The 20891-nt window shown below is 39.4% G+C and overlaps 1 protein-coding gene across 2 annotated transcripts in view; it reads right to left on the bottom strand.

The window, feature by feature from the left end:
- The window catches only part of LOC122163053 (follicle-stimulating hormone receptor), a 76747-nt gene that overhangs the window by 20228 nt on the left and 35628 nt on the right, over positions 1–20891 (bottom strand). The window contains exons 1-3 of one of the 2 annotated variants that reach the window (XM_042823897.1): positions 15812–15885; positions 6102–6176; positions 5624–5698 (exon numbers count right to left, since the gene is read on the bottom strand). In XM_042823897.1, coding sequence (XP_042679831.1) covers positions 5624–5673 — 50 coding nt within the window. In that variant the 5' untranslated portion in view covers positions 5674–5698; positions 6102–6176; positions 15812–15885. Of the gene's footprint in view, positions 1–5623; positions 5699–6101; positions 6177–15811; positions 15886–20891 lie in introns of those variants that run through there. The other variant, XM_042823887.1, reaches the window with a different exon arrangement.

Genomic DNA, 20891 nt, shown 5'->3' with positions numbered 1-20891 from the left:
TAAGAAGTGTAGTGAATATTCATGAAGCCAATTTGGAAACGTTGCTGAAATGTCAATGACTGTTTTATCCCGGGAGTCAGAGTGGTCTGATGCTGCATTAGCTTAAAAATCACAGCTGTCAATTTTGACCAAGAAAGCTCTAAAAAATGCCTTTGGAAAACTATTACATATGGTTAAATAGAAAGTGTTATTAACGAAACAGGTGGATTTCACAAGGCCGTAATTATGTAAAGTACTTCTGCACTTGTGAAAGGAGTTAGCCAAAAAAGTTCGAACCAATGGGAGAGCCTGCAAATCCCCACTTATAGTATTGTAAAGTACACTCTCTAAATGCTGAACAAGTACTGGGCTTTGTCTGGAAGCTGCCTTTCATTTTAAATGAGTCATATACTAAAATTCACGCAATTCTTTTCAAGAGCTACTTGTTAAATACAAATCATGGCATGCCTTTGCTTTAATGGGAAAATGAAGATAAAAACAGCTGCCAAATACTGCGTGGCTGTTGCAGGACTATTTTACTTTCCCGAGAAAATCTTGATCCTTTTGTTCCTGTAATGAAGGATGATGGTACTTTATACATGTTCTGTTCAGGCAATGCTCCCAGTGGCAATTTATTCCAAACATCACAAAATGCTGCACTGGTTAGCAGGGCTTTTGCCTTATATGTGTGAATAAACATGTTAGGTGATGCCACAGTCCTATCTTCCCAGTAATATCCCAAGGTGCTCAGGGTTTGGTTTATACTGGTGTCCAATGAGCAGTGTGGGATGAAGAGCCAAGTGTTCTGACAAATCATAGAATCATAGATGATTCTGTTCTGAGATAAATCTACAGGTACGAGGTACGGAGTGCACAGAGGCACAGAACAGTGATTAGGAGCAGGAGAGGATGTTCTTTTAATTAACTGCAGAAAAAGAACTGAAAAAACATGCAGCTAGTCTGTGGCCTAGATCTCTCTTCTCTTTTTATTCGACCAGCAAATCTCCAGAGGCCTTGGAGTGGGTAATCTCGTTAAAATGTAGATAATCCAATTTACTGAATAACTTTACTGCAGCACAGTTTTGTCAGTATCTTTATCATTTAATGTACACATCCTTAGTAGCTTCGCTTTAAACAAATATCCTCTTTAATATCAGCTTAAACTGAGTTCCCCTTTGCTGTATCTAAACAGCTTGGTAAGAACATGTGTTTCAAATCGCTGATGGCTGCTTTCCAAAGCATTAATTGTCTTTCTGAGAAGGCTTACTGGAGTCAGCACGTAAAAAAAACATTGCACTGTGATCACCAGAGAACAAAAGGTTTTTCAGAAGTGAATTCCTAGAAGATTCTGGCTGCTTCATTTCCAGATATAGCAACTTCCCTGCTCTTTATAAACCAAGTTGAAGCTACTCTGACAAAAGCTGGCACTCAGCTCAGCTCATTGACTTACTGCGGATGTTTGCTAAATTGCCAACACAAGGTAAGCAATGAAATACTGCATCACTCAGGAAGCATTATTTATGTACCCCTTCATCATGCTAGTGGCTTTGTGCTGCACGTGGGCTGACTAGAGACTGAGAGCCCTTTGACTCATGGGAATGGGTCTCGTAGGCTAGAGTCTATAATCCGTGAAGACAAGTCTGTAATCCACAGCACACAGTGCTGGGAGGTAGGGGAGGTCTTCAACCAGTAGACTCTCATGCAAAAGGAGTGAGTGGATCATCACTTCTTTTTATTGAAAATCCACCTCCGAGCAAAGGTTCTGTGGATGACTTCAGACCACATGGCCATCCCTGCTAGGTGTACCTAGCTGCATCAAACAAATGGATTTAAGAAGCATGCCAGACATCTGTGCCAAGACCTCCAACAAGCAGGCCAGCAGGTAGAAGCAGCTACAAGCCTAAACTACAAAATATGTTACAGATCAAATAGGTTCTCATGACCTACATTTTGCTTCCCACCAGCAATGGAGCTGCATGCCCTAAAAATTCATCTGAAAAAAAGGTTACATTTAAATCTTTCTGTTTTAAGATGAGATCTCTTAATGCAGGACATTGATATATTCACTGTAAAAAAAGAACCAAAAAAGACATAGATTACGTATGACACTAATTCTGGCAAGAAAATAGGTTTGAAAAGTCATCAATGCATTATTAAAGAGACAATGCCACAGCTCTCCCTAGCGAGAGCCAGACAAATAATCTTGTACTGATGAAAAGGTCAGCAAGTTACCATTTTGAAGCAGACTGTCTCTTCGGCGTGTATCCAAGAAGGCCAATTAACAACCCTCTTCACAGCTTCTAAATGACTGACCTAAACTTTTTTGTTTAGGTTGCATTTTTCTAGAAGGCTCAGGAGATCTCAACATCGTCTTAAAGTATTTTTCTCTCCATAGCATTTTTGCTATACCAGTAATGATGATGTAAGAGGCAGAGGGAGCGGGATGAGTGGACAATGTATTTGTGCTCAGGTTGGCACAGATAAAAGCATATTAATGTTCAGCACCCAGTGGCTGTAATGAGACCATAAAGCTGATGAGAGGACTGACAATGTTAGCCAGAGCTTCTTGCCTGCTCGTAAGTAAGATCTAGTGGCTATGCAAGCAATTTTGAAGCAGCACAGAGAGAGCCTTGCAAGGAACTGCAAAGGTCATTAAAACTCATGGGCTATGACGTCTGGCCTCCATCTCAGGCATTAACACTGATTAATTTGTATCAACTCCTTCTTTTTTTTTTTTTTTTTTTCTTCCCCAAAAACTTCTAGTAAATACTTGTTTTGTTTTTTCTGCAATATTTTCTGAACTGCATTTTAACAGTTCCATCATAGTCATTGCACTGTCATGAGGAATAAAACTACACATCTCCTTTGCTGCCACTGAGGCTGGAAACTTCAGAAGGAACAACAAGAAGCTCAGCTGTGGGCACAGACCTGAAATCCCTGTTTTAGTGACTGTACATAGAGAGTAACAGTATCACACAAAGCTCACTGGAAGACTCCTACAGGGACTTCATGTTCTGCTCCAGTAATGCAGGCAGGATTAGCTGAAAAGGGAACATTCCCCATATCTCAGGGCAGGCAAAGGAAGGCAGGAATCACTTCTTCAGAAATGACTTCCCAGTGTTCAATCACTCACAGGTTTATCTGTAGGCACCTCCAGGCTGCTGTTCCTTAGAATAACAAACAGGTGGCATAGCTCTGTTGAGATCCATCTGCATGGCTGGTGTGGATAATGCAGCACAGGACAGGAGTTTCTGTATGTCCAGGAATTGTCCTCCTGTGCCAGCGCATCTGAGAGTGAATTGCAAGTCCAGCAAGTTCCTACCCTACCAATTCAGCCACATCTGCCCTTTTCCGGTGGGGAACACAGCTCAGATACTGCTGAAAACCTGTTTCAATAAAACTATTTTGATCAAATCCCTGTGATGTTAATTGATGTAGCTTCACCAGAGCCAATGATGTGACACTAATTTGTACCCACAATGGAGTTACTTCCAATCTTATTGTTAGCATGAAAGGCACATTCAGCAGTTCATACTCTAGGGATCATAATATCTGCATCTTTTGTACTATTTACAGTCTGGAAAGAGTCTTTTTTACCTTGTAAAATAAGGACGCAAATAGGATACAATATAAATCTCTTAATCAAGAAAACATCAAAGATGGACTTTATCAACTTAGATTGGAGGAAAGATTTGGAATTAAAACAAACTTGAATGAAGAGGATGTCAATAAAATTAGAAGAAATTTTCTAGCCACCAAATCAATGTGTTTCTGGAAAAGCCTGGAAAGCTGAGTGAAACTGGCCAAAGGTTAGGTGAGGGCAATGGCTAGTTAGACAAGCAATCCTCTGTCTTTTTAATCTGTTGCTTCTAGAGGTCATGGCAGAGCTACTGCAGCTGAATTTTTATACAAAAAAAAATCTCTAAACATTTGAGTCAATGCATAGAGGAGTACGGAGTGACAAATGTTGAAAGGAGGGAGCATGTTTCTCACTGCTCATAGTGCTATTTTACAGTAATCAAAAGCAATGAACAACATTTCATCTCTGATGAGGATAAAAAAACCCATATGTCTAAATTTTATGACAACCTATTGCAAAATACGAAATTTGAAGGAATATCACTGAGATAAGGAACTTGAAACTGTGCTATAAATCCTGAGTGGCAAACTAGATCCTCAGCTGGAGCAAATTCGCACTAGTGATTGTAATTTCAATGAGCTGAGGAGTTAGAATCATTCACATCAAATGTTGGTCTGAAAATTTTTGCTTGAAACCAAAGGAAAAAGGCACAAGGTTTCTTCTTGTGACAGTGCAACCTTAAAGTTTTATTTCCCTACTACTGAGAGAATCTGTGTTGTAGTCACACGCATACAAAAATAAAAGTGCGTCAAAGTGCCTTATGAATTTGGTGAAGCAGATACTTGTTGAAATACTGTGTATAGAGACAACAGTGCAAATCTAATCACACATTCGGATTTATAGATGGTTTAAACTCTAGCAACTTGTATATCATTAAATAAACAGTAGATCTTGAAGTCCAAATGTTAAATCTTGAATCTTAAAACTAAAATTCAAACCAACACCTCTTAGCATTTATGAGCCCAGAACCTGTCAGACACAAGTGATTTTGGGAGTCTAGAATCACTCATGTTTATTGGATCACTGATCTGATTTCATCCCATCTTTAAGAAGCAGATAATCTGAAAACAAAGCACTAATGTACTCAAATGAATAAACTGTGATCAGTGAAGCTTATTATATGAACAAAGAAAAGAGGGTTGGGTATACGTGCTCAGCGGGATGAACATTAGAAAAATCAAGAAAATATCCTGCTTGGTATACATGCCATTTTTCAGCAAAGAGCACTTTGGGAGCTAAGGTCATTAAAAAACATTAGTGCTAAACAGATTTCATTGGACTGCATTTGGGTTTTAATATACAGCAGACGATCTACCATTGGTCATGTTAGGATAATGCAACAAGAGCTGTGAAAATATTTCTGAGGAACAGTTTACTTTAAGGATGGATGCAGTTATCACTGAATCATGACAGCAACCCCACGGGATCAGATATGGCACCACAGTTGTGCAAATTGCAGTCTTAATAAAATAAATGTACAGCTTACACCAGTGCATTTGCATTCTAAGGTTTTAATCTTCTCACAATCAACGTTAATGAAAACCATTGCTATAGCACTATCATTGCTAAAGAAAAAAAATTCAATGCTTAAGATCACGTGCACAAAGTTTAATAGAAAGCAGAGTCGTGACAAAGACAGATGAGACTTTGTCCTAAAGCTCTCGGGAGGAATTTCAACCAAGATCTGCTTTTATACTGATAAAATAAAGGCATTGATTCTTTTCTCATCACTTAGTTTCAACATGCTGCTTAGAAAAGCTCAAAGATTTTGTGTTTGGAGATCACTGTAGAATGTCCATGGATTCCCCATAGAGAACAGTACCTTCAACTTTTCTTAAGACAATATACAGACTTGAGTATGAGAATGTAGATCATTAGTAGGCAACTAGTGAGGGAAGAGTGAGCATTATCCTGTCTTAGTGAAGTGCTCAGCACAGCTTGGATAAAAACTCATACATATAATTTAAAATTATTATAGTGCTTTCAAAGACCAAAAAGACTTACAAATATCTGAGGCTTGGAAGCTGCTGGAAGGCATCTTGATCAATCTTCATGAGGTTGTTGGCCTTCTCGATTCTTCTGCAATGGGAAAATGAAATATCAGAGGAAATATGTGAACATATAGATCTTAAAATGTCTGTGGTTGCATGCTAAAATATGTGTAGTTGCCCAGGGATGTAGTGGTACTGTACATTGAGATTTTTTTCTTTTTTTTTCTGAGAGCATAACTGCTTCCAAAGAGGAGCCAACCACAGACCAGTAAACCCCACTGCCTCTTGATACTGGTGGTGGCTTGAGGACAAGATATAAGCTGAGAAGGGAAAGAATGGGAGAGTTGGCTAAGATGATGGGAAAGACAAAGTGAGGTTTCCAGTGTTCCTGTATCACTACAAATTCTTCACAACTTGCCTGAACCAAACTGCTAAGTCTTTGACACTTACCTATAATAGTCTCCTTTGAATTTAGATTGCTTATTACTTACATTTCATGTAGTTTGGGAAGGCTGGAAAACACATTTGCTTCTATGATCTCCAAGGCATCATTCTGTGAGATCTCTCTGAAAAATAATCAAAAAGTCAAGATATTTCAAGCCATGCTTTCAGTAAAAAGGTGAGGCAGACAATGGAAAAGCAAAAAAATCCAGAAGAAACTGGTTCCAAAACTACAGATCCGTTTTAAAAATGAGCTGGACAACAGATAAGAAAACATACCTCAGAAACGCCTACAAACTGTCACCAAAGGCAAACTAAGGCAGTTCAGAACAGTACACCTCCTGAGGCCAAGCCACCACTGCCTACTGCATTTCTGACATCACTAATTACCAATTGAAATTTAGTGCAAGATTTTAACTTGCAGGAGATGAAAGTTATCTAGAAAAGAGAACAAGTCTAAAAAGTTCTCAAGAAATAGGACACATCCTCAAGCTGCAGGATGTGCTTTTGTATTGACTTGATGAAAACTCCAGAAATTGAAATTCAGCCAAGAATGGGCAGATCCGAATGGAAAGGATCACAGACTTCAAGAACTCTTCCATATCCTGGGGAACCCCCTGTTTGATCTCTTCTATGTACAATGAATACCCTCTTGTACACATAGAATTGTGGAACAAAAATGGCCAGCTTGATGTTATCAGCACACCAGATGCATCCTGTTAGTCCAGAGGCATATATCTTTTCTTCCTTAATCTGTGGGGTGGCAAACAGATAGCACAGGCTTTATTTAGTATGATTCAGAGTTCAAGAATTCCCTTGGTAAGTCAGAGGGAATTGTTGCCATGCAACCCATCCTGATTACGTCTCTTATGCTGGCAGTAATCGTTGAAGTTGGAATAAAAATGATTATGCCAAAAGATTCACCATGGCCATTTTTCAAAATGGTGCAACAATGCTATTTCCCAGCCTGAGATCAGCTATAGGAAGTAAATACTGGACTGCAACTATAACTTGATGAAACTGCGATGGTCTATTGGATTTTTCTGCTGATATAGCTGCAGACATCTTTGGAATGAAACCTTGGATAAACAGATTGTAAAGTAGTTATCCCTTGCTCTTAGGTAGCTTGTTCTTTAGAAATTATGATTGCTGCAAATAGATCCAAATGGGCCAGAGGTAAAATAATGGATTATATTATAATCATTTGGGTACAGAGTTGACGTTCAAGAAGTAATCACAAAGATCACTGCAAGTAATATAAAAAGTATTCCACTTTCTCTTGAGTAACAACTGAACTGTACCTGAAAAATCACCTGCTGATTAAAGACAACAGCCTTGCAAAAAAAATGATAAGCTACTCATCTGACCCCTTCTGCTTTAGAAAAACAAGTTAGTGGCTTGGCATTTTTTACTTTAACAAGTAGTTCCCCCTCTGCATCTCACAGCTTTTAGAGAAGAAGTCTTGATCTCTGCTCTGGAATATCCTTCTTTGTCTACGAGCAATAATAAAATGCTTTCATTGGTTTCCTCCACTCTATATAAATTACACAGCCAATGTAAGGGATTCTGTGCTGGAAAGCTTCCCACTGAAGCAGACAAAGGGAAGCAGTGGAAACAGGCACTAAACGAGCAGTGACTTGCTCCAGTCTCTTGCAGCAAGTCCCTAGGAGAGCTAGGATAAGAGTCCAGGCTCCCAAAGGTCCTTACTACTGAGGAGGGATCTGGGGTTACCTTTGATGTGCTGCACCATGGCGAATTCACTCATAGACATACACAGAAAAATGTGGATTGACTTTTTGCTCTTTTGCTACTTTCTTTCTTCTTTTCGTACTATAAGGTATAGAATAGAAGCCGCTATTCACTATGCCGTATTTATTTGACAGTACAATTCACTTGCAAGACAGTAGTTTGTAAGGTTTAATGACACAAAAGGTATCAACTTTCTAAGATTTGGTTTTGCTTCTGCTCTTTTTTGGACCACCAGCTTTATATTTGTCATTTCTCACAGTCTGAAAATAAGTTTTCTAGGAAAAAGAATCACAGGAAAAAAAAAAAAAACACCATCAAATATTTAGTACCAACAATTCCACTTAGTCAGAAGAGATTTCACACCACAAAAAGGCTCAGGACTAAATGCTGCAAATTTCTTGGCCTTATATAGGCAAACAAAAGTTTATTTAGAAACCAGAGTACAGTAGTGACCTCTCATGAAAGATAGGGCTGTCAGGGGTAATGATTTTTTATGATCTAATCTGCTAGCTAACATTGGAACAGCTTGGATAACACGACCCTTCTTCAAGGTGTATTTCAAGCTCTTAGGATGGAACATTTCTGTGTCAGGATGATGTTCTGGCTTTCTAGGAGTGTGAGATGGGCTCTGTGCTTTGTTTTGGTTAGAAAAAATGGGAGATTTAGAACTGATTGAAGTAGATAATTAGGGAAATGACTTAATTTTCATACAAATATCTCTCTTCATGTGCACATGAATAATTTTTTTTTTTTAAACAAGGAAATGAAATTTACCCATTGAGAATGATTTTGCTGTGTTCCATCTCAGGCAACCCACTGCTACAGCCATTGTGGTTATGATCCTCTGACTAGGAGCAGGGGGGTCACCCATCTCATAGGCAGAAGCCAGCAACCCTCCTAGTGTTTGGCTCTGTTGTCTCTGCTCAGGGAGCTGCAGGGCTGAGAGATAATGACAAGAAACTCCTGATGAACCCTGCATCTTCTGCTAAAGTTCTCCCAGGAAACCCTGTTGGTGACAGATTACTTATCATCACACTCTGTGGTTTAAGCTCTTCAGGAAAGAAATGGGCTTCTGAGCCTTTTCCCAGCATGGAAGTGCTGTTTTCTAACAGAAGGCCATTGCTATTCTTTGCCTTCTGGTCTACATGTACCTGTTATAAGCTGTCACTCAGGTAAGAAGGAGAAATATAGAATAACTCAGTTTAGGAGAGCAGTCACACTCTGCAAGCAAGGAGCAGCACTGCTCTGTGTTTGGATGCATGATTTCTGAGAATAATTTATTTCTTGGTAAAGAGTGGTAAAGGCATACCCTGCTCATCAAAAACCCAAAGAACACCAAATAACCAACTCAGCAGAATCAGATCCTCTAAAAGAGAGCAAATAATGCCTGCAGTGTGAACTACAAACAGAAATAGGGGAGTGCTGGCCAGTATTTGTGCACGAGATTTGTCTTATCATATAAATACACATCCAAAGAGGATTGTTCATAATGCATATCTTATTATATGTCATCACGAGAGAAGATGGGACTGTTATTACATTGTTTGTCTGTAATGAATTATACTACTACTAGCTCTAGTGCTAGCTATCACAGCAAATCTAGACAGCAATTTGAGCTAAATTAACAATTTCTAATACACGCAAGCCTTTGAATAGATGCTACATAAGATAATCGGAAGCAATTTCCTTATAAAAATAAAACCAAGCACTTCCCAACCCCCAAAGCACACACTGAGCCCCTAGTACAGCACAACGCTTAAGCATCTGCTCAAACTTAGTTTCAGTACTTGTTAGATCACATCAAGAGCACTGCATCTAGTCTGGGCTCCCACAATTCAAAAATGATGCAGAAAGACTGGAGAGGGCCACAAGGGTGATCATAGGACTGGAGAAGCTGCCCTCTGAGGAAAGACCGACGGAGTTGGTCTTTTCACCCTGCAGAACAGAAGACTTTGGGGGAAACCTCATCAGAGTATTGCAGTACTGAAATGGTGGCTATAGGGAACAGAGGCCCTCTCTTCATAAGGAGCCACATGGAGAAGTGAAGGGGCAACGGGTACAAATTGGGTTTCATTCTGATATAAAAAAGAAATTTTTACAGTGAGAACAACTCATCACTGGGACACCCTCCTCAGGGATATGGTGGAGGTTTTCAAGATGCAGTTGAACAAAGTACTGGTTAATCTCATCTGGGCTCCTTTTTCCCATAAAAGATTTGACTTGATGGTCTTCTGAGGTGAGTTCCAACGTGGGCTGTTCTGTGACGCTGTGAGTCTAGAGAGGAAGAGGTTTAACACAGATCACGACATGGGAAACTGCTGTAAGAAGAAGTGCAATCATGGCAGCTCAGAGGCAGATGACAGCAGGAGTCCCTTACACAGTGTGTGGTGACATCGGCTCTTGAGCACAATGACCTTATAATATCAGTAGCAGAGCAGTCAATGACAGGGTAATGGGTGCCTGACTGATGAGCTCAGCTGTACGATGCTTGCAGTTGCAGGAAGATTTATGGATTTCTGCATTTCACCTCCCTGTTGACAGACTAGTGGCCCATGGATCAAGATCTTCTGAGTGCTTGTTTGTTCACACACAGACATGGCACACTACTACTACACAGTTTACTACTGTAAAGGGGAATTTCCCCTCTCTCCAGCCACATCACCCTCCTTTGCAGTGTTGGGTGTGACCCATTCCCTGCAAACAATCGCAGTTTTCATTAAGTTCTGATCCAAAGGAGGTATGTGCACTGGCTATACCCATGATCTGCTCACCTTATACTCTCTGTGATACACCACTGATGCGCATTTTGGCTTTTGGGAGTTCATTTTTTGATGTGCTGTTGATTCTTCAAAACTTTGTTCACCCTACTGATGTCTGCAATGACCAGTGATACTGAAGATTTCAGGTGCCACTTCTCAGTGCCAATGGCCTCCCTGGGGACTCTGTACTACAACAGTGGATCCCAGACAGGATCCACTGGGTGAGCCCACTGGGAACAGCCCTTGGTAAGTCTGAACAAAAAAATTAAGCACTGGGATACCAGTCTTGATGCAGAAGAGACTACTGAGCTCTTATTTATTTTGCTCTGATCAGAAACGGGCTAGTATGGAATCTCCTTTGGAAAATTTCCCACTACAGCGACAGCAAAATGAGACTCCATTGATTTAAACAGGTTACAAAAGAAAAGCTATTTTTCTTAAAAATATTGGAGGCTTTTGACCTTTTAAAAATAGATGCTTGATACTCTCGCACGCCACTTTCCTTGTGAGCACGAAAAACTTGTCTCCCTACCATGATCCACTGAATTACAGGCAGTTACAGGCTAGTATATCTTAGAAGCTATTGGCATTTCAAAAATGGATTCAAACACTGACTCTCCCCATCATCCCCTTACTTCTCTGAAGTTACACACGCACACTGTACTGACCTGAATAAGTGGGATGCCCATTTCACCAGCTGAGTATTAAAACTGATTTCACACTCGGAACAAAATAGCATATACCTGAGTCTTTGAAGGAGGTTATCAGGAGGCACCAATACTGTGTCTTCCTGCCTTCTCCAAAGGGCATGGCATCATACTCTCAAATAGATCAATTCAGGCATGGGAAATATAATGCAAATTTCTGCACAGCAGGCTCAAGCAAAGGGTTTTTTATTTCTATCAGTGCTTTAACACCATGCCAGCAATCCAGATGAAAGTCTGTTGAGAGTTGGGTTGCATTAAATTAATTGTCCATGTAACAGTATTACACCGGTCTGCCTAATCTGAAAAAGCATGCGATTAGTCTGCGGAATTGCAACTGATAATGACCAAACACAGCTACAGAAGCCACATCGTTATAAGAATTGATTTTATAATGAGTACAGTTTGAGGGGATAGATACCTCCTCGTACTGTAGGGAATGTCTTATACTAATTTTGGTTTGCTGTCGGTAAAACTGAAAAGGCACGAAGCCTTGTACGTCAAACAAATCATGACCAGGTCAGAGGAAAGAAAGGGCAGCTTTCAGCAGAAAAGCAGGCTCCAGAGTCTGAAGCCAGAGGTACATGTGCTGACCTTGTACTGCTGTCCCTCCACTTCACATCTGGGATGGATATTTGCAGATATTTGTGGTTGCCTTATTGGTCTAAAATTAAACTCTGAATCTCCACTTCTATTCTGACTAAGCAGTTCCAGATTCTCTGAATAGAGAAATGCTGATGTGACTCTGCTTGCTGAGGACTGGGAGTTATAATGGCAACATGTGCACTTTTGGAAGTGCAAAGTACAGGGAAAATGGCTGAATAGTAGCTATAAAGCAAAGGTACCTAATGAACAATATTCACCAAGGTATTGAGATTTAAGTTTCGTATGAGATCCTAAGTATATATTTGGAGGGTCTTACATCTTGAAACAGTTCAAAAGAGACAGGGACCTAGCCTGGACCAATTCTGGATGAAATGAGCCACAAACTCTCTGTCCTCCCTACCAACACAGGTAGCTCAGAGAAAGAGGTTTGCATTCTGGTGCTGCACAGACACTGGGACAGGTGTACCTGTTGACTGACAACCCAACTGCTTTCAAGACAGTCACTAAATTTTCCCTTCAACTATGAAAGGTGTAGGGAAGACAGAGAGCTTCCTCTAAATAAAAGCACCCACCCTAGCAGTGGCATGGTTTTCTCAAATGCAATGGGCTCCAGAGGCTCTTGAGAGTTGGTGGTAAAGAAAGTGGTTGTTCAGCTGAGAAAGGGTCCTCCTTGTTCAGAGATGCTGACACAAGCATTATGCCCACCTCGTAACTCCTTTCATGGAAATGGACTAGGAGAGTTTATTGCCACTTATCTTTTACTGCTTCTTTCCTGGCTTTGCTAGTCAGTTAATGATGAATAGTTTTATTGAGAATGACCTGGGCAGATGAGAGTTACACCAGAGATAATCACTTAGGGCAGTGCCAGAATGAGGAAACTGGAAACTCTGCTCCTGAGAAGACCGACTTCTGCCTGACCTCAAACTCATTTTGAGTGAATATCAATAGATATGAATAGTTCAGATGGTCCTGGACTTTGGCTTCCAGGACCCTAAGTCAACTGACAGCCTTTTCAAAGAGACCATCTTGAAGATGTTCCCAGACACTTTAAAAGAGTTCTGAAGTGTTTAATATAAGTGCATACACACAACAAAGAGATGCCTCTGGAGGGCTGTTCATTACTAATTCCAGTGCATTACAGAAAGGGGAATTCACAATAGTAAGTGCCTCACATATGTACAAATAAACTTAGATAGGAGGGGAAAATTGTCAAAAAAAAACACCAAAAAACCACAAAACACTACTACTCCTCAGCTAAAAATACTCCCAAGCCTTATGAGAGGACTCTGAATATCCACCAGAGCACGCCATGCAGTACATCACACTCACTTCAATGAAAGTAAATCCTCCTGACTTGATCCATCATGAGAAAGATATTTGCATTGTCTAATGTGAAATTCAATTATGAATACAGACATTATCTTCCAGCTGCTAACATCAGCTGCTACATCATTCAAATGCCTTCCTGAAGGGATTTAGTTGTCCCTTAGTCAGTGTTACACAATCCCTGCAAAATATCTTTTTTCCAGCACAGAGATTTCCTTTTGTCTCCTTTTCTGTTTGCATTCGTTAGATCCTTTCATAAAAACTACTTACTATTCTTATGCTTTCTTTCTAAGGGAGGCCTTGACAAGCTCTTATTCCTGAGCTTTATCTCCAGACTCAGCCAGGACCCCACTGCATAAATATGTACTTGATTGGAGCACTCAGATACAACCTACTTGCGAAAGGGATCTTCTATGCCTCCGAAGTTAAAACAAAACTTCTCTTTGTAACAGAATGCAACAGCAAACACAAACACCAGCAAGCAGCTACTGAGGTAAAAGCTTTACAGAGCATGAGTGCAGCAAGAGTATCTTACCTGATTGTGGCAATGTTCCATAAAAGTAGAAAAAAATCATCATTAAACCTAAATCTGCAGGTTCTCTACTGAAAAACGTAGAGATGAAACAATATACAAAGACTGGAATTACATTCAATCCCTAATCTTTTTTTTTTTTTTTTTTTTTTTTAATCAGCAGCAGCAAAGAGGAACCTGATTCAACACATCTGAAGTCTTATGTGCCAAATAACTGATAAGATCTGTATCATGGACCCTCTTTTCCTGGGAAAATTATGATTCCATTTGGATTTCCCTAACATAAATAACCCTACACTTTCAAACACAAAAAGTCTGTACACAGGTAAGAAAGACTTAACAGTAGAAAGAGAATATGTCATAGAATGTCGTGGTGAAAATCTGGTATATTAATATATGCCAGTACAGAATATTCCAATAAAAGCAATACAAATAACAGACCCTCAGCCACATGATGGTGCTTACTCACTGTTATCAATGAGCAGAAGTCTTTCTGCTAACCCCATTTACAAGGAAGTTGCTCACAAACCATCTGAAGGATTTCTGCCATAACTATGCTGTATCCAAGCTTGTAGAAACTCTAAACAAACAAACAAAATGGCTTCCTTGAACCACCTGCTGCTATGGGGCTTTGATGAGAAGTTCCTCAGGCTGGACTCAGCCCTCAGCCCTTGAGAAGCCTTTACTACTGGTTCCTCCAGAGAAGTCTGCATAAGAGTAAGGTGCAACCCTTGGGAATCTAAAAGCATGCTTGGTGCTCTGAAGTGACCTATTTTTCGTCTCCTTGGGAAACCTTCTCCACACACTATCATGGGTCATTTTCAGCTGCAGGCACAGAAAGAAGTTGGTGATAGAGATGATGCAGAAAACCTTATCTAAACCAGATCTTCCTTCATCATCAAGGGAAAAGTAAGGTTTCCACCCACCTCGCCACACAGCTCAAAGTAGGAGACAATAAGAATACAGAAATGATGCTGTGCTTAAACACTGTCATCTCTCTCTTGTTGTACTGCACTGCAGTATATATTTATGCCATTTTTCTTTCTGTCTTCCTGTACTGATGTAAGCAAACAGGAACTGACCACGTTTCCACAACTCACAAACCCCACATAACCATTCTTGTTTCTAGCAAAGCATTTTGAAAAAAAGATTATTACTCATAGGGGCATGAAGAAAAACCAACACCTGTAGAATTCCCAGACCTCAAGAATTACTATTTGGAGAAGTCACGTTGATGAAATACACTTAAATTAAGAAAAAAACAAAAGAAACTAAAATTCTTGATTTCTGATTGCTATCATTGCTTTAGTTGAGACTGAAGGAGGTTTAACACTCCAAGCAGAAGGTGTGGAAGCCCATTAACTTTAATATATTGAACTTGTATTTACATTAGCACTCATCATTTCAGAAAAATGTACAGAATTTTTTTTTCTACTTATCTTTACATAAATGTTGTCTCTAGAAACCATACAGCTCAATCCACAAAGGGGCACGGAAATACATACACTCAAAAGCAACCCTGCGAGAGCAATTTAATTTTCAAATTTAAATGAATGCTTTGTGCATGTTAAGTAGCAAATTAAAAACTACAAGGTAAGCTCTATATTGTTTCTTGCATCACTCTAAAAAGAAAGTGCATATTTTGAATCTAGAGTATCTTATTTTCATAGGAAAATGAGAAAACAAATATAGCACCGGTAAGGGAACATTACCATGAGAGGAAAGATCCTCTCTCCTGAAGTTAAAAGACCTGTCAGTGGAGGTTGGTCAGGAAAGTTAAACTTGGTGCTTGACCCCACTGGTTATCACGGTGCCAAAGGAGAGGGTGAAGGACCCTCATCACACAGGGAAGAGAGCCCTTGATTTTCCTTTGGTTCACATTTAGTTAATAACAAAGTGGAAAGATGTTATTTCACATTTGTGAAATCCTCCATGTATTCATAAAAAAGCCACAGCACAGCCAAAGCAATCCAACCTTCCCACAGTGGAGCTCAGTCACCCACAGAGACCAGCTCTGTCTCAGAGCCATTTCAAAGTATGGCCAAAAGAGGCTTCTGATTTAAAGCCAGCTGCAGCAGTCATACCTTGGAGTGAATCATCATTTCCTGAGGTTATAGGCTGAGATCACCATCTCATGGTATGCAAGACACCAACTTACCTATGTGAAAATAAACCATTCATCACACATATGCAGACTGGATATGAAAAATTACCTTGAAATCTAGGGGTTTGAGTCCTGTTATCCTCTGCCCCTGAGCCATCCTCCTGTAACAGGAAGCTTGTGACATATTTTGTGTGGGAGGAAGGTTTGGGGGTGGGGACGAACAATCCCAACTCAATTTTGTCCTAAAATTATGAGTAACTTAGAAAACAGACAAATGAAAGAACAAAATGGTTGCAAAAGAGGAAAGTATAGTAGCAAGGAAAAAAACGGTCTCGTTGCATACTGTATCTTCATTTGAATTGCAGAATTAATCTGAATGAATTATATTTTTTAATTTGTTTAACTATGATAATAGTCATCATGCACTGGTGGTTTTAGCAGTATTTTCTCTTTATACGTATGACTCAAGAATTACCATAGCAACTTGCTTCCCAATTAGCCTTCAGTTAGTAACAATCAATACAATTAGACAAGGTCAATGCTGGGGAAAGCTCTGTAGATTTTTAAAAAGACTACTAAGAGTCACTAATGGCTAGAATAGAATGAGTGGGATCCTGGACAATCTTCTCCAAAGAATGATTGCTATTGTTCACACTTCAGTGAACAAAAGGATTCATAACTAAGGCTACTCCTGCCATTTACCTGACTACAGAAAGCTTTTAACCCATCAACAGGTTCACAGATTTTGAATAATAGAAGCATCCCTAGATTTGCAGACAAAAAGATGCCTTGTGATCACATTGCTGGGAATGATGTCGATTTCACACCATCACAAAGCAAGAATAAATCCGTTGGATATTTTTGTCAGTGTCCCTACATCTGAAATCAACAATCCTGTGAAGGAAGGCTACATGAAACCTGTAATAAAGCGAGGCTCAACAGTTTGTGGGAATGGTATTTAAACAAGTGCTGGGATCCCATTAGGAAGTTCTCCTTCTAGTGACCTGAGTGACTGCCAATCTCTGACACAATTTGCCCCTTATTTTTACAGTCTGTTAACACGTTATTGCTTACCCTAAAGCACTGTGCCTGGCAGCACAGTTGGACGACAACATGTGTGCTATTTAGAGGTACTCTGGGCCTAGGGAGCGCAAAACAGGCTCTTTGACAGTGACAGATGAAGGCTCATGAAAAGCCACTCCACTTGTTCACACTTTTAAATCTGCTACTAAGAAACACAGGCAAAAAAAAAAAAAAATCTTATTTTTAAATAAATGATGAGTGTCATCAGCTATGCTGAGGCACAAGGCTGGCTGTGACAGATGGACCGTGATCTATTTACTTGCCTCTTTATACAAACGTGTTGCCACTTAGCTCTGCCCTATGTTCTTCTTCTGGAGGTAACTTCTCTGCAGCTCAGCCCTGCACAGAGGTCTGGGCTCAGGGAGGGGAAGAGCAAAGGCTGCCTGTACACTGAAATCATTATGGCAAGGAAGTCTGGATAGTGCTGTGCGACAACACTTCAAGTGAGCTTTGAGGCAATCTGTCTCAACCTTCCTCTGTACAGAACGTCCCCAGGAAGAAAAAAAAGCTTTTAAGTTCAAAAAAGACAGGTTTGATTAAAATATAAACTAGGACTATTAATGTTAAGCCAGAAAAACCTCAAAGGAAATTGCTTAGGTGGAAGAGAATGGAAAAAGAGTTCATACACCTCTCTCCTTACATCCAACACCTTTGGAGAAGGTTTAGTGTTCCTCAGTGACTTATTCCAAGTGGCAGCAAGCCCTGCCCAGACCTCCCTGAAATTGCATTCATTACCTCAGGGGTTGCTCCTCAGTGCAGTCCCTGAGTGACACATTTCCATACCTGACTGCAAAACTTCTGCTACTTACAGTAGCTCAAAGCTGCTCTGCATCGAACATGCTCATTAGGCTGCAAAGAAAATGTCCTATCCCACTGCCTCTAAGGAGCTCTTCTGCTGTCACTTTTCCTAAGGAGCATCATGTAATTGGGAACAGAAGTAGTAAATAATAAAACAAATCTATTTCACCATATCATGCTCCTCCCTTCCCACAGTGCGGTGGGAATAAAGTTTAAGAATCCAGCACAAGAAGTCTTAAAAGTACAGAAAACAAAAAGAAAAAGCATGTAATCATAAAATCTCATTCAAAATAAATGATAAGATTGACAAAAGGATTAGATATGTTCTAACGAGCACCTTCATGTCATAATTACACTACGAAGGATAAACAGTTCCAGATAAAGATGTCATTTTGAATAGACAAACAAGACACAACTAAATAATGTTCCTGAATAACAAAGAACCAGTTTATTTTAGTCCACAACTGAAATTCTGCATTACTCCTTTTAGTGGATGAAACTCACAGCACACAGGTAACGCACAGAAACCATTCAAGGAATTGGTGCTGAGCATCAGCACTGGGCAGCTCTTCACTGTTACGTATTACATGCATTTCTCCTCCTCAGAATAGGATGAACAAAATATTTCTTTTCTCCATCTGGAGAATCTATTCCATAATTGTTCCAGAAACATTCTCTCTAGTGTCCTTCAGCAGTTGGCACTGGTAGTTTGCAGGGACATGGTTCTGAACTAAGAAAGTCAACAGTATGTCATTATCCCCAGACCCTAATCCTCTGTTGTCTGCATATATTCATTCATGTGCAGTTTACTCACAAATGATATACACAAATGGTATGTGTTATTTTCTTAAAGAAAATCAAGCACATACGTGGAGATCTTCATAAAAAACATCTTTCTGCTCAAGAAATCCAAACAAATATTCACAGTATTTTGCAAGCAAATTGTTCTTGGCTTGGTCACAAAACAAACAATATGTCTCTGGATTTACACCTTGGATGAACAGAGGCTAGAAGCACCTTTTATAGAAAAATCAAAATGCAGCTCACTAATAATGATGAAATGCTCAACTTCCTCTCCACTGAGCAAAACACCCATCAAACTAATGATTAAATCCAAATCAATCTTTTGGCATTATAAAAATAAAGGCTGTGCAATATAATGTTGTCAGACAATCAACATCTCCTGCTTAGAAAATAAATGTCTTGACTTCATCTCAGTTTGTTTTCCTGAGGTTTCTATCAGCATTTGTATAGCAGTAGGAAGCAATTCTCCATTGCAACATGCCAATTCCACCAGCATTATTTCTAAAATAGAAGGAAAAGCTAGATAGAATCAATAGGAAACTGTTTTTCTGAAGTCCACCTGAAACTGAATTACCATTTCTGAACTGGTGCCAACCTTCCTCTCTGGGACAAAAAACGTTTAACAATAACATTAAGTAAGAATAAGTACTGAAGAAAATCCCAGTTAGAGTATGCCAGGAACAAGGTCACACCTTTTGCACTCGCACACTGTTGTAGTTAGAAACACACTGAAATAAGATTAATAGAAAAAATAATTTAAAAAAAAAATCCTTTTTATGATGAAGAAACTCCAAAACTTTTCCATAAAAATACTTTTTTTTTCCTTTTCCTTTTTTTTTCCCCAACAGCAGTAATTTTTCAAGTAAATCCAGAAACTGAATATACCTAGAAGTACACAGCACTTCTATGCCTCTTGAGATATACCTTAACCCAAATTGCCACCCACACAGCACTGTGGTGCATCAGGAACCACAAGCCCTCACACCATGATGCATTTTCCATAGCCAAATCACACATTGTGTGAATTATTTCTTGCAATTTTTTTGGTTTGTCATTTAATAGTTTTAATTGAAATCCAGTGCTCCAGTTATAGCAGTAGAATTGGCAGGAGCAATCATTCCTGATCACCTTCCCCACACAATCCAGACTGAACAGATCACTCCAACATCCTCTGTCAAACGTCTTCATCCAATGCCCTGGCCTACCTACCCCATTCTTCCTCAGGTGGAAAGCATCCACGAATGTGTTCATTTTAGTGAATATTTTCTTTGATCCCTATACTTTCAATAATTCTTACCATTTCCACGTGGTGGGTTTTTGGACCGCTAGACTTACAACTTTTATTTAGAACTATACATTAGAATCCTTAAAACTCATTTTGAGTGAATGTGGTTAATTCAGAACTCATAATTAAAGATATGAAAAAGCAATTGTTCTTCTCCATGCACTTTTGTCTTAGCCTTGTAGAATTCTAGAACGAACTAGTTTCATCTAGAAATGACCTTCAAGATCATCAAGTCCAAGCATCAACCCGACTTGCAGAGACCCATCACTAAATCACGCCCCTTAGTGTCACGTCCATACGTGTTTTAACTACCTCCAGGGACAGACACTGCACCATTTTCCTGGGCAGCCCATTCCACTGCTCGACCACACAGTCTTTGTGAAGAAATTTTTCCTAACATCTTACCTGAGCCTCTACTGGCACAACCTGAGACCATTTTTTCTCTTCCTATCATTTGTCACCTGGCTCCTGTATTGAGCCCTTAGGAGCACCAGTTGTGACTGGCCGCCAGCTAGATTTTATGAATTCAGGTAATGTGAACATGTCACACTGGGCATTAAAAAGAGGCATTAAAATATTTGGCATGCATTCAGGAAAACGGATTTCCATTTTTTTTTTTTTTACTTTAACAGTCTCTTTGTCTAGACAACCATAAAGCAGGAAAGAGAAATGATATAAGATGATTCTTCTGTTCAAGTTTCAGTTTCTAATGCTGGCTTTGTATTAACGCTGTTAACAAATGAAGATTATGCTAACAATTCTCACAAATTTCATTTTTGCTCAAGTGAAGAAAGTAATGACAAAATGTATCTTCCTTTTTTCTTTTCTAAATATGTTCTATCAAAGAAAGCAAGCATCAAGATACCAAACTATACAGAAGGAGTTATGGAATACTGTTTTTTGCACTCTGATATGTTTCCATTAAAGTATGCAAATATTATTATTATTTCCTGGGACTTTTTAAATAGGAAAGTTAGAAAATGCTGATATGGACATAATGAATTGATTTTACAATTCTTATCTTCTTCTTTCAAGTGCTTTTGTCATTTTTTTTCCCCCACCAAAGTATTAGTAAAACTTTTTGATCAAG

Source organism: Centrocercus urophasianus, unplaced genomic scaffold, assembly GCF_019232065.1.
Source record: "Centrocercus urophasianus isolate 14NV4802_14NV808 unplaced genomic scaffold, USGS_Curo_1.0 seq_10, whole genome shotgun sequence".
In the NCBI taxonomy this organism is placed as follows: domain Eukaryota; kingdom Metazoa; phylum Chordata; class Aves; order Galliformes; family Phasianidae; genus Centrocercus; species Centrocercus urophasianus.
Note: the sequence above shows the minus strand (reverse complement) of the source record. Positions and strands in the feature narration are given on the sequence as shown.